The sequence below is a fragment of the Arachis ipaensis genome, chromosome B6 (genome assembly GCF_059453495.1).
Source record: "Arachis ipaensis isolate K30076 ecotype BB chromosome B6, ASM5945349v1, whole genome shotgun sequence".
Taxonomy (NCBI): Eukaryota; Viridiplantae; Streptophyta; class Magnoliopsida; order Fabales; family Fabaceae; genus Arachis; species Arachis ipaensis.
This window is the reverse complement of record NC_142441.1, coordinates 151,408,417-151,425,454: the sequence shown is the minus strand read 5'-3', so window position 1 is coordinate 151,425,454 and position 17,038 is coordinate 151,408,417. Positions and strand designations below refer to the sequence as shown.

General features: G+C 31.2%; 2 protein-coding genes across 2 annotated transcripts; both read right to left on the bottom strand.

The window, feature by feature from the left end:
- Positions 1-717: 717 nt before the first annotated feature.
- Positions 718-1,535, bottom strand: LOC107648576 (ethylene-responsive transcription factor ERF011). The gene has a single exon (XM_016352388.3). It carries the CDS (start codon positions 1,379-1,381, stop codon positions 788-790), a length of 594 nt encoding a protein of 197 aa, XP_016207874.1. The 5' UTR covers positions 1,382-1,535; the 3' UTR covers positions 718-787.
- A 5,825-nt stretch (positions 1,536-7,360) lies between these two features.
- LOC107605650 (uncharacterized) lies at positions 7,361-9,818 on the bottom strand. Its single transcript, XM_016307599.3, has 2 exons — positions 9,072-9,818; positions 7,361-8,488 (listed from the first exon to the last, which is right to left on the bottom strand). The coding sequence occupies exons 1-2, from the start codon at positions 9,741-9,743 to the stop codon at positions 7,907-7,909; spliced, it is 1,254 nt and encodes a 417-aa protein (XP_016163085.1). The 5' UTR covers positions 9,744-9,818; the 3' UTR covers positions 7,361-7,906.
- Between the last annotated feature and the right edge of the window lie 7,220 nt (positions 9,819-17,038).

Genomic DNA, 17,038 nt, shown 5'->3' with positions numbered 1-17,038 from the left:
CTAAAAACAATGATCAAAACTAATAAATAATAACAAAAAATAATAAATTTTAATAAATTTTAAATATTTTTTTAATTTAATTTTTATATATTATTACTGAATAAAATTTTGTTAACAGATAACCTTTTTGTATGTTTCCTAAAGTATCTACAGATTAAGGATACATCAATATATTATTAAACTTACTATTTAATATATATATATATATATATATATATATATATATATTAAATTAAATAATTATATAAAAGATTTATATGATAAAAGTATTAAAATTAAATTTTTTATATATTCCAAAAAGATACGAATATTTTTGTATGCATGATAATGTGAATCGTAGCACAGGGAAACTTATACTAGCTAGCATTTGCTAATATATAGTAGAAGCCTTAAACAATAATTTGTGTGCTCAATAACATTATCAAAAACAAAACCTATTGATATACATACCCCAATTTTTACTATGAATGATACACGTATATTTTCTAGATGGTAAAAACTCAAGTGAAGTCGACTTCACGTGAAGTTGATATTTAAGAGCCGTTAAGTTGATATTTAAGAGCCGTTAGATGAAAATTTAGTTAAATCAGTCAAATCATCTAACGGCTCTCAGGCATTAACTTCACGTAAAGTCGACTACACCTGAGTTTTTATCTTTCTAAAAAGGGAGAAAAAGCTTGAAGACAAAAAAAAAAAAGTAAAAAGGGTTAATATATAGACACAAATTCATTATATATATATGAATATATATAATATTGATAGATATTTCCAACCATACAATAAAATACTAGAAAGCAAGAGAATCTCCTTCATCATCAGGTTTAGGAAACTCATTTAAATCAGGTTTCTGAAGGAGAGAGGAAGTTGATGAACAATTATTAATATTATTGTTGGAAGATGCATGATTAAGTGCTGTTTGGAGAGCATCCACTCTTGCTCCAACTTGTGTTGCTCTTTTGCGTATGGAATCTGCTGACATGTCGCATTCTGGTTCCAAACAACCACCATCCTTGTTTCCTTCATCTTGAAACAACAACTCCGGAAAGTTGAGCCGGGCCGAGGGGCCTCGGAGGTAGAACACGGCCGTGTCGTATGCTCGCGCGGCCGCTACCGGTGTAATGTACGAGCCTAACCATATTCTTGACCTCTTGTGAGGTTCTCGAATCTCCGCCACCCATTTTCCCCACTTCCTCATCCTTATCCCTCTATAGGGTTTGTTTGATTTTTCTTTTTGAACTTTTGATTTCGTCTTACCAGGACTTCTGTTATCACTTCTACTTCTATTATTTCTATTCCGACTTATCACTGATGAGTTAGTAGAACAAAAATAATTCCTATCTTCCATGTTTAGAAATCTATGGCTACGTACTATATATAACATCAAACCCTATCTAACAAAGTAACAAGCATGTGGGTTATGTGGATATTTATAGGGGTATCAAAACTTGAAGGGAAGATTATTCTATTTAGACCTAGAACAACAACAATGGTTTCTCCCGGTGATACTATATTTTTTTTATATCTATGAAGATGGATGGAAAATATTATCATTATTGTATTTATATAGAATGATAAGTAGTTTGTAGGGAAAGGAGAGAGAAAATGAGTTTTCAACGTGTCGTGTTGTGGGGGTTGCCACGTTGATTTTAATTCCTTCGAGATAAATTAAATTCAATGGTGGCCGACACAAAACATCACAAGTAACCATCTCAACTATATCTACATATATGTATACATACATAAGTATATATATATATGAACAAATTAAAATACATTCTAATAATAACATTAAATAAATGAAAGCACACCCTGCTTTTGTGTTTTCCTAGTATTTTTTGTATGGTATATTATGGCAAATATGTGGTTTCTATGAACATACAGTAGAAAGAAGAACAAAGCTTGAGTCTTATTTAATTTAGGGTTCATAGTTGTTTTTTTTTTCTTTTTATCATGTATATATATATATATATATATATGACAAATAACCTTTATATCTGGGTGGTTTTGATTGAATCACCATATATATTGATATTCAAAAAATAATCATATTAATATATATATATATATATGGTAGCCTTTGGTAGAGAGATAGAAACGGAAAGACTAAGAATGAGAGACAGAGACTAAGAGACAGGAATTGAAATAAATCTCAGTATTCTGTTTGGTACAAAATGGGAGACAGGAATTGAAACAAGAATGAAATTCTAATTTAATTTGCACAAAGGGTAAAATTGGAATTAATTAATTGAAATGAAAGTATTTTAGGTATAAAATGTTATTAAAGTTTCGGTCTCCATCTCTAAAAATTTCAGTTTTCTGTGTCCCTACTTTTTGGAGGTACTAAAATACTGAAATTTTAGAGACAGAGACAGAAATTTTAGTACCAGTCTCTGAACTAACAAATACAATACTGAATCTCAGTCTCTCAGTCTCTGTCTCAGTAGCTCAAAACAAACGCTACTATATATATATATATAATCACCATATATATATTAATATTACTTACGCCACTTTAATTAATTAATTAATTAAAAAATACCAATTAGTGACGCATCTAATTAGGTTTTGTGTCAGAAAATAATATTAATGTTATTTCTCATGTTATTGATATGTTACGCTATATATATTATAAGGTCCAGGAGATAGAATAGGGGGTTGAGTTTATACATGATGGCTTAAAACATAAGTAATTTAATTAGCAATTGCGGTAATAACGTTTATATATATACTCATATATATATATATTGGAGTTTGGTCATGCAATGATGATGATGATGATGATGTTAATGAATTTTTGGTTGGTGGAAAACAAGGGGACAGGTGGATGCAATCAAAGAGAAGAGTGAAGTCGGTGGTAATATATAGATATAGATAGATGAATATATACACGAAGAGATGCATTTGGAATCATGAATATAAGGATGCAAGTAGAATAGAATATATAACTTTGCGTCCACGCAATAATGGAAGTAACACATACACGTGTAATGGAGAATACATACTTGAGTTTGAGGGCGTCCTTCTTAGCTTTTTTCTTTTCTTGCTTCTAAACTTCATCACTATTCGTTTCATTATATGTAGTATTCAGAATAAATGATGATTTGTACTTATAAAAAATATAGATATTGATAAATATATCTATATAAGAATAAAATAATAATTATAATTATGAAAGATAATTTTTGTGTGTCAAAAATACTCAAATATTAGTTATATAATTGATCTGTTAGAATATTTTTGACATACAAAAATTATCTTTCACTACGTTACCAACAACATATCTGCCAATTTCTGTCAACTCTTATTTATAACTGTGTTTTATAGAAGTGTCTTCGTGGATGTGTCTAATAAAAATATCTTTTTTATGGTTGTGTTTAATAAAAGTGTCTTTATAAATATATTTTGTAGATGTGTCTCTTTATATATGTATTTAAAATATAATAATTAATTATTGTTGGTAATAAGTTGGCAGATAATATATTGGTATCATATACTTTTCTTTGTCGTTTTATTCTTATATGAATATATTTATCAGCATTTATATCTTTCATATTTGTAATTATTCGTAGTATTCAAGATTCGGTCTGGTTCAAAAACCGGTTCACCATTAAGTATATTTTGATGAAGGCTGTATTATGATGTGTAGAGAATTCCATACAAAAATAACGTTTTGTTTTATAACAAATTTGTCAATATAGTTCATTGGTTAACTTCGAATTATTAATAAAGAAATGCTCATCATTATCCACTTGCATTGACACTGATTTTGATGTGCTTAGACTTTTTTGTAAAGTGGCCTCCATTAATCAATCAATTACTACTAATTCTTTCGCATTATTTTTTTTTTTTAATTTGTTTTATACGGTAAAAATTCAAATTTATTCAAATCATCTAACGATTTTCTTCAATTATCAATTTTACGTGAAGTCAATTGTCCTGAGATTTCACTGTTCTCTCTATATATATACGTTTATTAATATTTTAAAATATATAATGGCACAAGGTGTTTTTTTTTAAAGGTGAAAGGCGAGCCTCAATAATAGTAGCATCTCAAGGGTTTGGAAAGATTCTCGCATGTTTTTTTAAACCCAAGTCACCAATAACTTTATCATAAATTCTTAATTGAGTAATATTGACTTCTATATTGTTTAACTCAAAATATATTGTTTGTTTTAATTTCTCTCGATAACAACTTAATTGTGATAGTTATTAAGCAAGTATAATTAATAATTTTTATCTATCCGTACACCTACGCATTAACAAAATTCTTTCACTGTTTTTTAACTTTACACAATTATTTTAAAATAGGAGTGTTTGTAAAGAAACAACCGAAAAGTTTGGTAACAAAAAAAATTAATAAAAAATAGTCATAATTTATCTTATTTAGTATTAATTAATTATTATGACAATTAATGAATACTAAATACTATAATTAATAAATATTAAATAAAGTAAATTTTGACTGTTTTTTTTGTCTCTTTAATATTATTCAAAAAATAAATGGAGTCTTACAAATGTAAGTATAATAATTAATAAATTAATTAATTTCTAGTTAGTAAGTTAATTAATTAATTGGTTGATTAATTAGTAATTACATTTGTCGGATGTTGGGTTGTCATCATCATCAGCATGATATGAAATTTAAAGGCATTCACCAAAGCTTCATTTTCAACGGTAGATATCATTTTCTTCTTTTCTTCCAATTATCAAAACGACCAGTTTTTTTTTTTTTGGTGACTATCAAAACGACCAGTTAATTCAGTTTCTGTTGCATTATATTTGGATGTTTGTTAATAATAATAATAAAAAGAATAATAATAAAATTAAATTATGTTTGCTTTAAGAAAAAGTTAAGAAAATAATTTCTATATTTTGTAGAACCGTACACAAGAAAATGACAAAAGTGATTGTATCTCAATTATCTTAAATAATAAGTTAGGCGAAATTTCATTCAGCTTGCAATTTGAGACTAAAGAAGAAATTAGTGATGATTTTTCCAACATGGAAAAGAAGTTCAGTCGGCAGACCTAGCTTTCTCTCCAGTTGAATATATACTTTTTTTTTTTTTTAGCCTTCAAAAAATATTCTTTACTAATCTTAGTTATTTAACACTTTTTATAGATAGACAATGACTTTCGTAAATAATGTGAATAACAGACTTTAAAATTGATCCAATAAAATAAAAATACACTACACCTCAACGAAAATCACAAAAATCACAAATAGAAAAAAAAAAGTTACCAACTTACCATATATGTCACTTATTAGTCATTAAATTCATTGTCTACCTATACTTTTCTTAAAAAGTCTATTTTATCAAAATTTTGAACACATATAGCTCAAGATTATTGTGATGCATTTTTTTAGACTAGTTTCTTGATAATACTAAGATAAGAGAAATGTTTTTTGTAATTATATAACCACGACTTTGAGTGTTGTTTTATATTTATAAACTAATTAACATTATAAGTAATTAAAGATTTCAATTAGTTTAAATTAAATTTGTGAAATAGATAAAAGTACATGTTAAACGGCTGTGTACAAAAGCTTGCAAAGCTTCATGAATCGTTCATACTTCATAAAGATAAGCATCAAATTATTTTATTTTAACAAAGACACCTCAAAGAGTGGGACAAATGACTCAGAGCTTTAAAGTTTCAACTTCATATGCTTTGCAGCGGCTAAAAGACAAATGAGCAAATCCCATTACTCTTGGTTCAGTTTATCTTTCTCTAATACTCATTATATCCTTAATTTTGTATTATTTACATGTTAGTCTTACCAAGCTTATTGGCTTATTTTAATTTGTAGTGAGGTATTACTATTTGTATGTTGATCAAATATTCTTTCCCTTCCTCTCTTCTTCATTATTATTTGGGAGCTCTCTTTTTTTTTACCATAAATAGGAGATTCGAACCTGCAACCTCTTAATTGAATATGACCATATGGGGAGACTATGCCATTTGAACTATAACTCATTAACTTATTTGGGAGCTCTCTTGTATTCTCTTTGTTATCATGTTTCATGTAATGTGGTGATTGGTCATATTATTTGATGAAATAAACCTCACATTAGTCCTTAAAAGAATTAAAATATCAGTTTGATTGTGGAAATATTTGCAATAACATCCTTATGGAATATGCCTCGTTATTTCTATGTACACACATATGATAGAAAGTCTATTCATACCTAATTTTTCAATCCTTAGCCACTACCAAAACCCTTTTTTGTTTCTTTAAAAATGAAAATTTTTCCACCTGTTTGTCAATAAAAGCTATCTCTGCTAAAAATACACAAAAAAGAAATTCTACTACTAAAAACTAGATTAATTTGACTTAATTCCAATATCATATCCTATGTTTAGGGTTGACAATTCATATCCTACCCGCGGGTATCCATAGGGTAGAGTACAGTTCGGGTATGTCTGCGGGTAGGGTAGGGTACGGGTTTAGAGTGTACCCTACCCTACTCTACCCGCACCTTATATGTAATACATACTTTATAAAAATTAGGTATATAGTGAAGGAAGTGAGAGTTGAACCCACAACCTCTTTTATATAATAACTTACAATAAATGAACAACCATTAGAACTAGTTAGTTAATTTAATAATTTAGAGCATTAGTTTTTTATTTTTTATGTTATTAATATGTATAAAATTTGAAATGATTGAATTTTATATTTACTTTGAAAAAATTTGATATTTCTGTGGGTAGAATAGGGTAAGGTAGGGTTTAGAATTTTAGGATGCAGGTAAAGTAGAGTAGAGTTTTAATAAAATTTTCAACCCGCGGGTAGGATTAGGGTTTGGTCCTTACCCTACCCTACCCATTGCCAGCCCTACCTGTGTTCCAATTTAGGGAAACCCTTGAACCATACCACATAATGAAGGTGAAAAACTTTAAAATCCCTTCACAAGCACTCATATTTGTTCACAAGAATGAAAAGTGCTTGTTCACAAGGTCAAACTCTTGGTCCTATGTGTTGCCATTTGTTGTCTTCTTTTTCATTAGACGTGTTTAATATTATTGACAGAAATTCATTGATCTAGCTAGAAAAAGATAAATGATATCTGTACCTATTTCTGAGTGTAAACATCAAAAGTGAACCCCACAATAGCTTCATTAGCTTGTAAACCAAATACTAATCCGGAACCTCATGAATAATAATATTTTTGGTGTAAGATAAGAAGATACTTGGCTATAACTCAAATTTTGATTTTGATTGTGGTCTAGGATAAGTTGAAAATCATGCATTTCAGTTTTGTCCCCCACACAACTTTACAGTCAGAACCCGCAATGCAAACAACATAATATAATCACATAGAACTACTAAAGCATGTAATATATGACACAAAAACCTTCAATTTCTCTGTTAAATATGGTTATAATATACTTGGGAAATAAATAGAGTCTTATTAATAAGAAAAAAATAATTTGAAATGCTTCACAGTAAATATATACCATTCAAAAGCTTGAATCTTGAACCAGCACTACCTATAGCAGAATGCTGAAGAAAAAAGAATTGCAGGCAGCATCGTTAAAACAAAGACCTCATTTTTATAGCAGGAGGAACCATACTCCATCAGCTATAGATGCCATGAGTTCAAGTTGCCACATAACATTATCCTCCATTCAATTGGTTATTCCCATTCCTCCTCCAATAAAAAAATTTGACTCTGAAACCAACATATCCCTGTTTAAAAAAATACTGGTACTTCATTTCAATCCTCCAAAGATAAGATCATTCCCACCACTTTTTGGTACCGTAAGGTCCAAAAAAGTGACAATTGTTTCCTTTTTGGTCCACATTTTAGCTTTCCACAAGAATATATACAGAGATTCCAAGACGCTATAATAAGAATTGCTCATAGAAAAGAATCAATCATTGGTTCATAGCTGCCATGTCAATAGAACCCATCATCTTCTTGATCACTGTCTTCATCATAATCTTCTATGTATTCATCCTCACTACTCCCCAACAGATAATCGTCTTCATCCTCCTCTGAAATTGCCGCAGTAAAATCAGTCCTCGCTGCTGCAAGTTCATCTACAAGCTCATCCAAATCACTACTCCCATGACCACCACCACTGTCAAATCTCGACAATGAAAAAAACCCATCATCATCTTCTTCTTCCACGACAAAACCGTCCCTTCGAGCCCTACTCCTGCTGTTCTCGATCACCAGATCCTTCTCCGAGACATTCCCATTCTCAACATCAATCCAAGGAAACCACAAATCGGCGTGCCTCCCCAGTGCCCTATCCCAATCCCCAACGACCACTGTCCCCAATTCCCTCTCTCTTGCTCTCCTCAACATCTCTGCGAAATCCGAATCATCTGAAACCAAAACCAGCCAATCAATCCCCCTGGTCATTGAGTGCTGCATCTGCCTCTTCAATGCCCAATCTGCAGCCTGAGGCTTATCCTCCACAGTCTTCACATATACCCCAGCCCTCCTCAGCTCTGAAGCTAGCCCATAACCAATCTTGTGTTACAAGAAACAAAATATAAAATACTAATATACTATATAGAAAGCGATGACAATATGTGACTGAAAAAGTTTGCATAATGGAACAGAAACAAATTGTTCATCATAACTACAGTGAGGCGTGTAAACACCAACCTTATGTATATTTCAAACCAATTTTAAGTCGAGTAAATGCAGAAATTTCATGTAAAACTCTGCGCTTTACTTTGTTTCGATAAGTTGATGTATAATGGTGTGTATCCAACATAATTTGTGAAACTATTAGGTTTTCATAGAGTGCTCAAACGGATTATGCTCATACCATAAATGGAATGACATTTCAGCTTAACATACAAGATAGTTGCTGGTGCAGATGAAATATCACCCCATTGATAATACGATTATCATCAACTAAGTAGTCTCTTTTTTCATCTTTGTAACACCCGAACCCTATTATTATTATTGTCAGAAATCTGACTAATCTAGCAAATTGGTTATGATTCTAGAACAATGCATAAAAATGAACAGCATTACATGGCACTAACATTTAGCAAGCAAAATAAAAACAAGGATGATTAACAGAAAAAGAAAAGAAAGAAACCTTGGGCCTGATGAGAGACCTAGCAGCCTCATTATACTTTTCATTCCCCTGAATAAACCTCTCTTTAAAACGCTGCCGTTTCTTCCCTTTCAAGGATTTCATCCGATTAAGCTTCTTCTGCCTCTCTCGTTCATGCAACTGCCTGAAATGCTTCTTCAGATCCAGATTGGTGCGACATTTTCTCCCGCAGACGGAACACCTGTAGGGCTCTGACGGCACCACCAGGCCCTTCCGTTCCAGCACGTCGAGGTGCTTTCTCTGCCGGCGATCCTGTAGGACCCACTGCGGGAGGTGGATGAATGTGTGGCGATTGGCGTAGGCGGAGATGTCGACGACGTTGCCGAGGTGAGTTGCGAGGCGCGTGAGGGAGCGTGCGGCGTCGTATGGGGGTCCTCGTGGGGGCTTGTTGTCGAGGTCCCAGAGGACGACTACTTTGGGGTGCTTAGGGGTGTAGATTCCTTGGTTGTTCTTCACCATGTCGATTTCGATCGGAGAAGAAGAAGAAGAGCATGCTGTGATGATTGGCGTTTGATGGTGGCATTTCAAGTTTGATGACGTGTGTGGGAAGAAGAGTGAGAATGAGAGAGAGTGAGAGTGGAAGAAGTGGAGTTTGTTGGCCGGTGTTTGATTTGTGGGGTTCAAAACACTGGCTGTGACTGTGAGGGACTTCATGTTTTCATGCTTTGCTTTGTTTTCTGCAGTTTTCGTTTCAGCAAGAAGATAGATAAGGCTGCCAAATGACCAAATCACCCTCTTGGATACAGGATGGGTTGATTTTTTTCAAAGTTCAGAAAATCGAACCGGTCATCGAGATGACCGATTTAGTTACTGGTTCATTGATTTAAGTGGTTCGATCTAATTTAATCAAAAAAAATTATTTTATACTAAAATAATAAATAAAATATAAATAAACACATTAAAACATAATTATAGTCTAATACAAACTTTAAAATATCAACCAACTTTAAAATACTACATAAACCATAATGTTATGATGAGATTCAAATGCAAACTCAAAAGTCAAATAACAAAAAAAAAAAACAATTATTCAAAATTATATTCTTGGCCAAACACTGTTCACGTATGATTGATGATCGCCTATTAGGCCTTATCAAGTTTCTCCTTATCATATTGAAAACATTGTTCAATTAATTAGCTGATGTCAATTTTATGCTTTTACAGCATGTTCTGCGCGATGAAATGTTAATGACAAAAACTAAGCAGAGCTTTCCAAAGTATAGGTGTGCACTGCTGTTATAATGCATGGCTATGGTCTTGTGAAGAAACTATGTGATGAGCTTAAAGACTTCATGAGAAAGCACAATTTCACATCAACAGAAGATTTCAGAGGGTAATAGAACTTAAAATTTGGTCAAATATGTTTTTAGTCCCTATAAAATCTAATTTTTTTTAGTCCCTGCAAAATTCAGAAGATGATTGGTCTTAGGTCCTGTTAAATGCTGACGTGATAGACAGAAATCCAATCCTTACATGTTGCATTTCATCTACCACATCAACATTTAATAGAGACAAACTAACGACAAGGGTAGGGGATTAAAAGAGAAAATCACAAATTCTAAGGGACAAAAATCTTATGAACAGAAACTGATCTGGTTTCAACTTTCCAATAGATTGAAATACAAAGATGGAAGAAAAGCATTTTGATATTTTCCTCTTCTTTTTTGTTTTCGGGGACGAAAAATTGCAGGGCTTCAAAATTATCTAATAACAATACAATTCAATTACAATATCACAGCAACCCACTCCAACCAGTAATCTCAACCGTCAAAATTATTCAAAATTATTCAACCCAGTAACAACAGCAAGGTTCACAGAATGACTAAAAAGTAGCAACAATTATTCAAAATTATCCACAATTCTAAACCACGGTAATGAAAAATCACAGTTCACAGATTAACTAACAACAATTAGTCAATTATAGTTAAAAAAAAATTAATACCTAAAAAGTAGAACATAGCAGACTAAGCAAGAGGGGGACAAATTCAAAGGTTTCAATTTGCCAAGAACCGAAACAAAGCATGTAATCCATGTTGATCATATTTGACATAGGCAGCCATTCACATAACCTGAATTAATCCTGGTTTGATAGTAACAGACAATACCTCAGACACAGCCAGTTACAAGTCAATGAGAAATTGTTTATTACCCTACTGGGAACCTTCGGGTTCTTACCCCGTTGTGAAATTGTTTATTTTACAGATATACGACGTGAAGCACCTCATTGAACGTGCAGGATCTCTTGTGGAAAACGATGATTGTCTTTTGGGACTTTATTTTGTATTTTAGTATTTACTTCTCCACTTTTGTATATGTAACTGTATATCCCTCTTAGAGGTTAATTTATAGAGAAATTAATTGTATTTTGTATGCTTCTGAGTTGTATTATACTTTCTAACTGGCATTTTCTTCGCATGTCGAGACTAGTACTTGCTATGTATCTCCTTTTGTACCTAGGCTTGTTACCTTTAACGGTTCAAGTGTGATGCAATTATTGTTTTGTTATCCTTTCTTTATTGGCTCCTAGTATATTATTTTTCGAATATATATATACATATATATTTTTTTCTCTTTTTAGGCGTCGTAATGTTTCACCACCTTTAATTTATAACTATAGCGTAAGGTTTTGTGTAGTAGGGTGTTACAAGAATCTCCTTGCACGCATGCAATGAAGGATGCTCGGGATGCAAAATCCCTGCGGCAAGGGCTTAGAGAGGAGCTGCAGAACATACAACGCATGCGGTAGCAGATGGATATCTACTACAAGCAAATGCATGCAGGGGACAGCGGTGCTGGAGGCAACACATTCTCATCTGCACTTGACGAAACACAAGCACCCATAGTAGCACCATCGCATCAAGACCAAGAGCGAGACTTTTAGGAGGAGGAGGAGGATGACGACGACGATAACTATGAGGACCCGTAGAGTCTAGTGTGTTTGATTAGTGTATAATTTTCTTTTGATGAGATTACTTTATTACAGTGTAGTTTTTTATTTTAATGGCGTATTTTGTTTTCATTAATTTTTATTTACTCAAACAGGTTATAAATATGATGATACCTATTAAATGAAATTATTTATTTTTAAATTCTAAAAAATATTATCATTGAATTTTGCATTTGATAAATTTGTCGTTATTCGTTTTATTTTTTTAAGTTAAATTAAAAAAATACCGTTGAAATTAGCAACAAAAAATTCTGACGGTAATCATGATGCGAAATACAATTATTAGCGCCAACGTTACTATCATATTTTTTTTACGGTAACGTCTCCCTTAAATTGGTCATTCCTCAATGTTTAGTCAAATTTTTTCAACGATAATTAGCATCGAAAAGACAAAATCCAACGGTAAAACATTACCGGCAACGTTTATACCGTTAAATTATTTTTGCTGGTGGTAATAATATTACTGTTGAATTTTTTATCAATTCTGCTAGTAATTCCAACAATTTTTGGTATTTATTTTGTAGGAATGTGACAGAAAGAAGACAAAGAGGCACGCAAGTTGGTAGCAAAAAAAGGGAGGCTAAGTTAATGGCAGCAACGTCACGGCGTCGAGCAGGAAGGAGGTGAAGAGGGAGGCCAAGAGTGAGAGGCGAAGAGTGCGTCGAGTAGGAAGGAGGTGAAGAGCGAGGCCAAGAGTGAGAGTCCGAGAGTGTACCGTGTGTGAGAAAGTGTGTGAGGAAGATAAGAAAAATAATTAAGTTGTAATGATATTTTAGACATTTTATAATTTAAGTTCAATTTCAATGAAATGGAATTTCAAATCATACCTATTTTGATAAAAATTGGTTTTAGGAAAAGACAATGAAAATTGAATTGGATCCTGTCTATCTTTTTTTTTTTTAAACACTAAAATTCAATTTAATTCCTATAAATTTAAATTTCAAGAAGTTTTCAAACACCTTATCATTAATTAATATTAAATTTTTATCCATATATAAGCACTCTACGGACTACTACGTATAAAGAGATATTCATTTCTAACATTGCTAATAATTTTATTAGTACAATTATATTATATGTATACTAAAATTAATTACTAATATAAAATATATATTAGAATATAAAATATATATTAAAAATAAATTAAATAATACATATATTTATACATAATACACTAATTATAATAATAATATGTTGAATGAAGGGTTCTTAAATGCATATAAATACAAGAAAAACATGTATACAAATTTCTAATAATATATTAGTCATACATTCAAATTAACTACTTCCAACATTTACTAAAATAATATAATTATCTTAAAGAAATAATTTGATTACATGATTATCATATAAAAAATATTTTATCATATCTATAATTCAATATTTAACGAACTCATTAAATTATTTTCATTATCCTTGTATGATTTGTAAGTAGCAATATTAAGGACAAAATCATATCATCATATGTACAACAAGGATTGCGGCTGCCGGGAAAAAACACCCATAGTTTGTAGAGAACATGTTATCCAAACACTGTAGATGAAATATGTAGAAAATTATAATGTTTACAATGTAAACGAGATATATTATGACAAATTTTTAACAGCTATAAAGGGATGTGCAATTATTTGTATTCTTTACAAACATTTCACTACTTTTATACCTTTTTCTTCTGCAAATTAGCCATAATGTCTAGTAGTAGTGGATATTTGGTTGTATGTGTATATTCCAATTGCCTTATGAGAAATGGTGATAATGGGATCATTTTTTAGTGTGAGAATCTCGTTTTGTTGCGTACCGAGCGTTGTTACTTCGTTGTCGGAGCTGAAGAGTTTGAAGGGTATAGGCTGCTAGCACCAATGGAAAATGGAGTTTTTCAGTTTCGTCTATTTTGACTGCACGGCGACGAGCATGTGCGGCTGATGTTTGACATCCATGGAAGAATCATGGCCGAATAAGTGATGGAACTTTCTACGGAGATTGGTGATGTCAGCGGCGTGGATCTGGGAAGTCAGAGTTTGTATAGGATGATCCACCTCTCGCACCACCACCGATACACGTTGCTAGTCCAATGAATGATATGGACGTTGATGGTGAGGACTCAGACGAAGAGTATGTTGCGGATAGCAACGAAAGCGGTTCTTCAGAAGATGATGATGAGGAGGAGTTTGTGTCGGAGACCCCGGTCGAGCCATCACGTCGGTATCTTTTGCTTGCCCCAGTGCCATACCAAGTATGAAAGTCACGAAAGCACCCACCAACGAGCTCTCCGATAGCGCGTATCCCGAGGTGGTAGGCGACGTCCTACAGTGTGATCATGCACTCACCCCACAGCATGTGGAGGGTATGGGTCTCTGGATGCCAGCGCTTCACAAATGCTGTGATCATGGAGTTATCGAAGACGAAGTCCCTCAGTGCCACAGCGTTGCCAAATCCAGCCTCCCTCAAATAGGGAGAGAATGGCATGCGGTGGTGGGAGTCTATGACTAACTCTCCTGGGTAGAAGTAGGCGACCCATCTCGTAAACAATAAAAAACTCAAATCAGGAGTGTGTCAACCTATAAAGCTATAAAAAATTCAGTTTACATAATCCTACCAACAAAAATTTACATAATTTAAATTGAATTATAAAATTAAGTTAACAAATAACTAGAAATATATCTACATTGTAAAATCATTTAAATACAACCGGTTACTTATTGAATGAATAACTAAATTAATAAACGTGTATATAATTAAATTTAAATAAAAATATCTAAATAAAAAATTCGTAATTAAATTAGCAAACGTCTATGTAATTTAAAGTAAATAAACATAATCAATTAAATAAATAACAACCTTCATTTTTCATCTAATTCATAATGTAGATTATGTAAAAACATTTACTAAAATAAAGGAACAATGACTACACCATCAACTTAGTAACTTAATCTAAGTTATAACAACTTAAAATTAAAAATTCATGGATTTTTATATTGACTAAATACAAACCTCTACATATTCGGACATAATTAAGTTTACCAATAATTTTTTGTAACCCTTTTTCCATAACTAAAGTCATTAAAAAAAACTTAGTAACCTACATCAAAGGTAAACAAACCGAAATAAATATTTAACTACCAAATCCATGTCAAAATATGCCTAACATGTGGTTCAAACCATTCCCAACAATATATTTCTACTCCTAATATCTACTTCACACTACTTCTATAAAAATACCCATACTATGGCAACACATTTCATGTTTAACATAAATATTAAACGAAGAACAAGACCAATCTCAAAGTCGGCTGCCCCGGCAACGTGCCACGTCACGTTCAGCCTATTGATGTCCATATCGTGCTGATCGGCGTGCGCCATAATCTTGAAGTAAGTCATAAATTTAATTAGAGAAGGGTAAAAAGGGGAGAAAAGTTCAGGAAACATGCGGTTTAAGGTTCTCCTCTGTGCTGTGAACGAAACTCTTATATATAGGCACCTTTATGTCTTATTTCGTTTACAATGTAAATGAAGTAATATTACACATATTTCGTTTACATTGTAAACAAAATAAGCTCGTTACACAACACGTGTGTAAACGTCATACGGCCACCACGTTTTCAGTTTTATTTCTTTTACAGTGTAAACGAAATACATGTAATATTATTTCGTTTACACTGTAAACGAAATAAGACATAGAGTATATTTTCGTAAAAAACTTTAAAATATTTATTTCCGTAAATAAAATATTTATTTAATTTATTTAAAAAAATATAGATTTATTTAAAAATTTTAAAATTGAAATTTTGAATTTTAATTTACTTAATTTGATTTTTGGATGTGTATTTAAATTGGAATGTATTAATAATTAAAAATTTTAAAACTGGAATGGGGATTTTAAAATTGAGATTTTAAATTTTAATTTTATTTAGTTTATTTTTTGAATGTGTATTTAATTTTAAAAAGACATTAAATTTATTTAGATGTGTTTGTTTTAATTTTTTTAAATTAATATAATAAAAGACCGAATAAAAAGACACTTTTAAAAGATACCTAGTTGAACTATAATTCATAATGCGGTTGTTTATTGTTTACTATATTTTCATGTGATTCAATTAAATTTTAATTACTTTATTAGTCTTTATAGTTTCACCAAATTTTTAATTAAATCTCTATACTTTTTTTCTTTTCAATTGAATTCCTACACTACTTTTAACTTTGTAATTAGATTCTTTTTATGTCAAAAATAATAAAATTAACGAAATATTTTTTCTAAAAATCATGTGATCAAAGATCTAATTAAATTTTTTATTGTAATACTACATACCTTTAATTTGTAGAAAACTATTTAGTTAACTCTTAATTCACTTATTATACTAGAAATGACCTAATTATAAAATAAACACAATATAGAAACCTAATTGAAAAATATATATAGACTTAATTATAAATTTGATAAAACTATAAAAACCAACCGAGTTCAATTAACCTTCTAAAAACACTTTAATTTTACTAACAAACTCAGACAATCATAAGTCACTAACCTACCACAATCAGATGAAGTAAAATATTATCATCAATACAATCCATCTTGACAAAATCAGCCATTTTAGCAATAACTAATTTAGCCAAATCCTATGACTTAATAATCTCCATCAAGTTTTTTATCTCAATTTTTCTCTCAATATTATATCCTGTGTATCTTTTGTCACCCCATTTAAGAAGATTTTTCATTAGAGAGTAATAGAGACTAAACAAATACAATAAATAAGATTCGTTAGAGACACTGAAATCTAAATATAAGACTTCGGATAAATTCATTATTGATCAAAACTAAACTCGATTGTTTTGTTTATAAAAATGCTCAATAAATACCAAAAATCAATCCCTCTATCATTCGCCATGTATATTTATATATGTTGATTCATACATTTTCCAACAAAATAACTAACTACCGGATTAATCAAACGTTTCACAATAGAATAATAAAATTCTTTTACAGCATCAGAATCGAATATCTTAC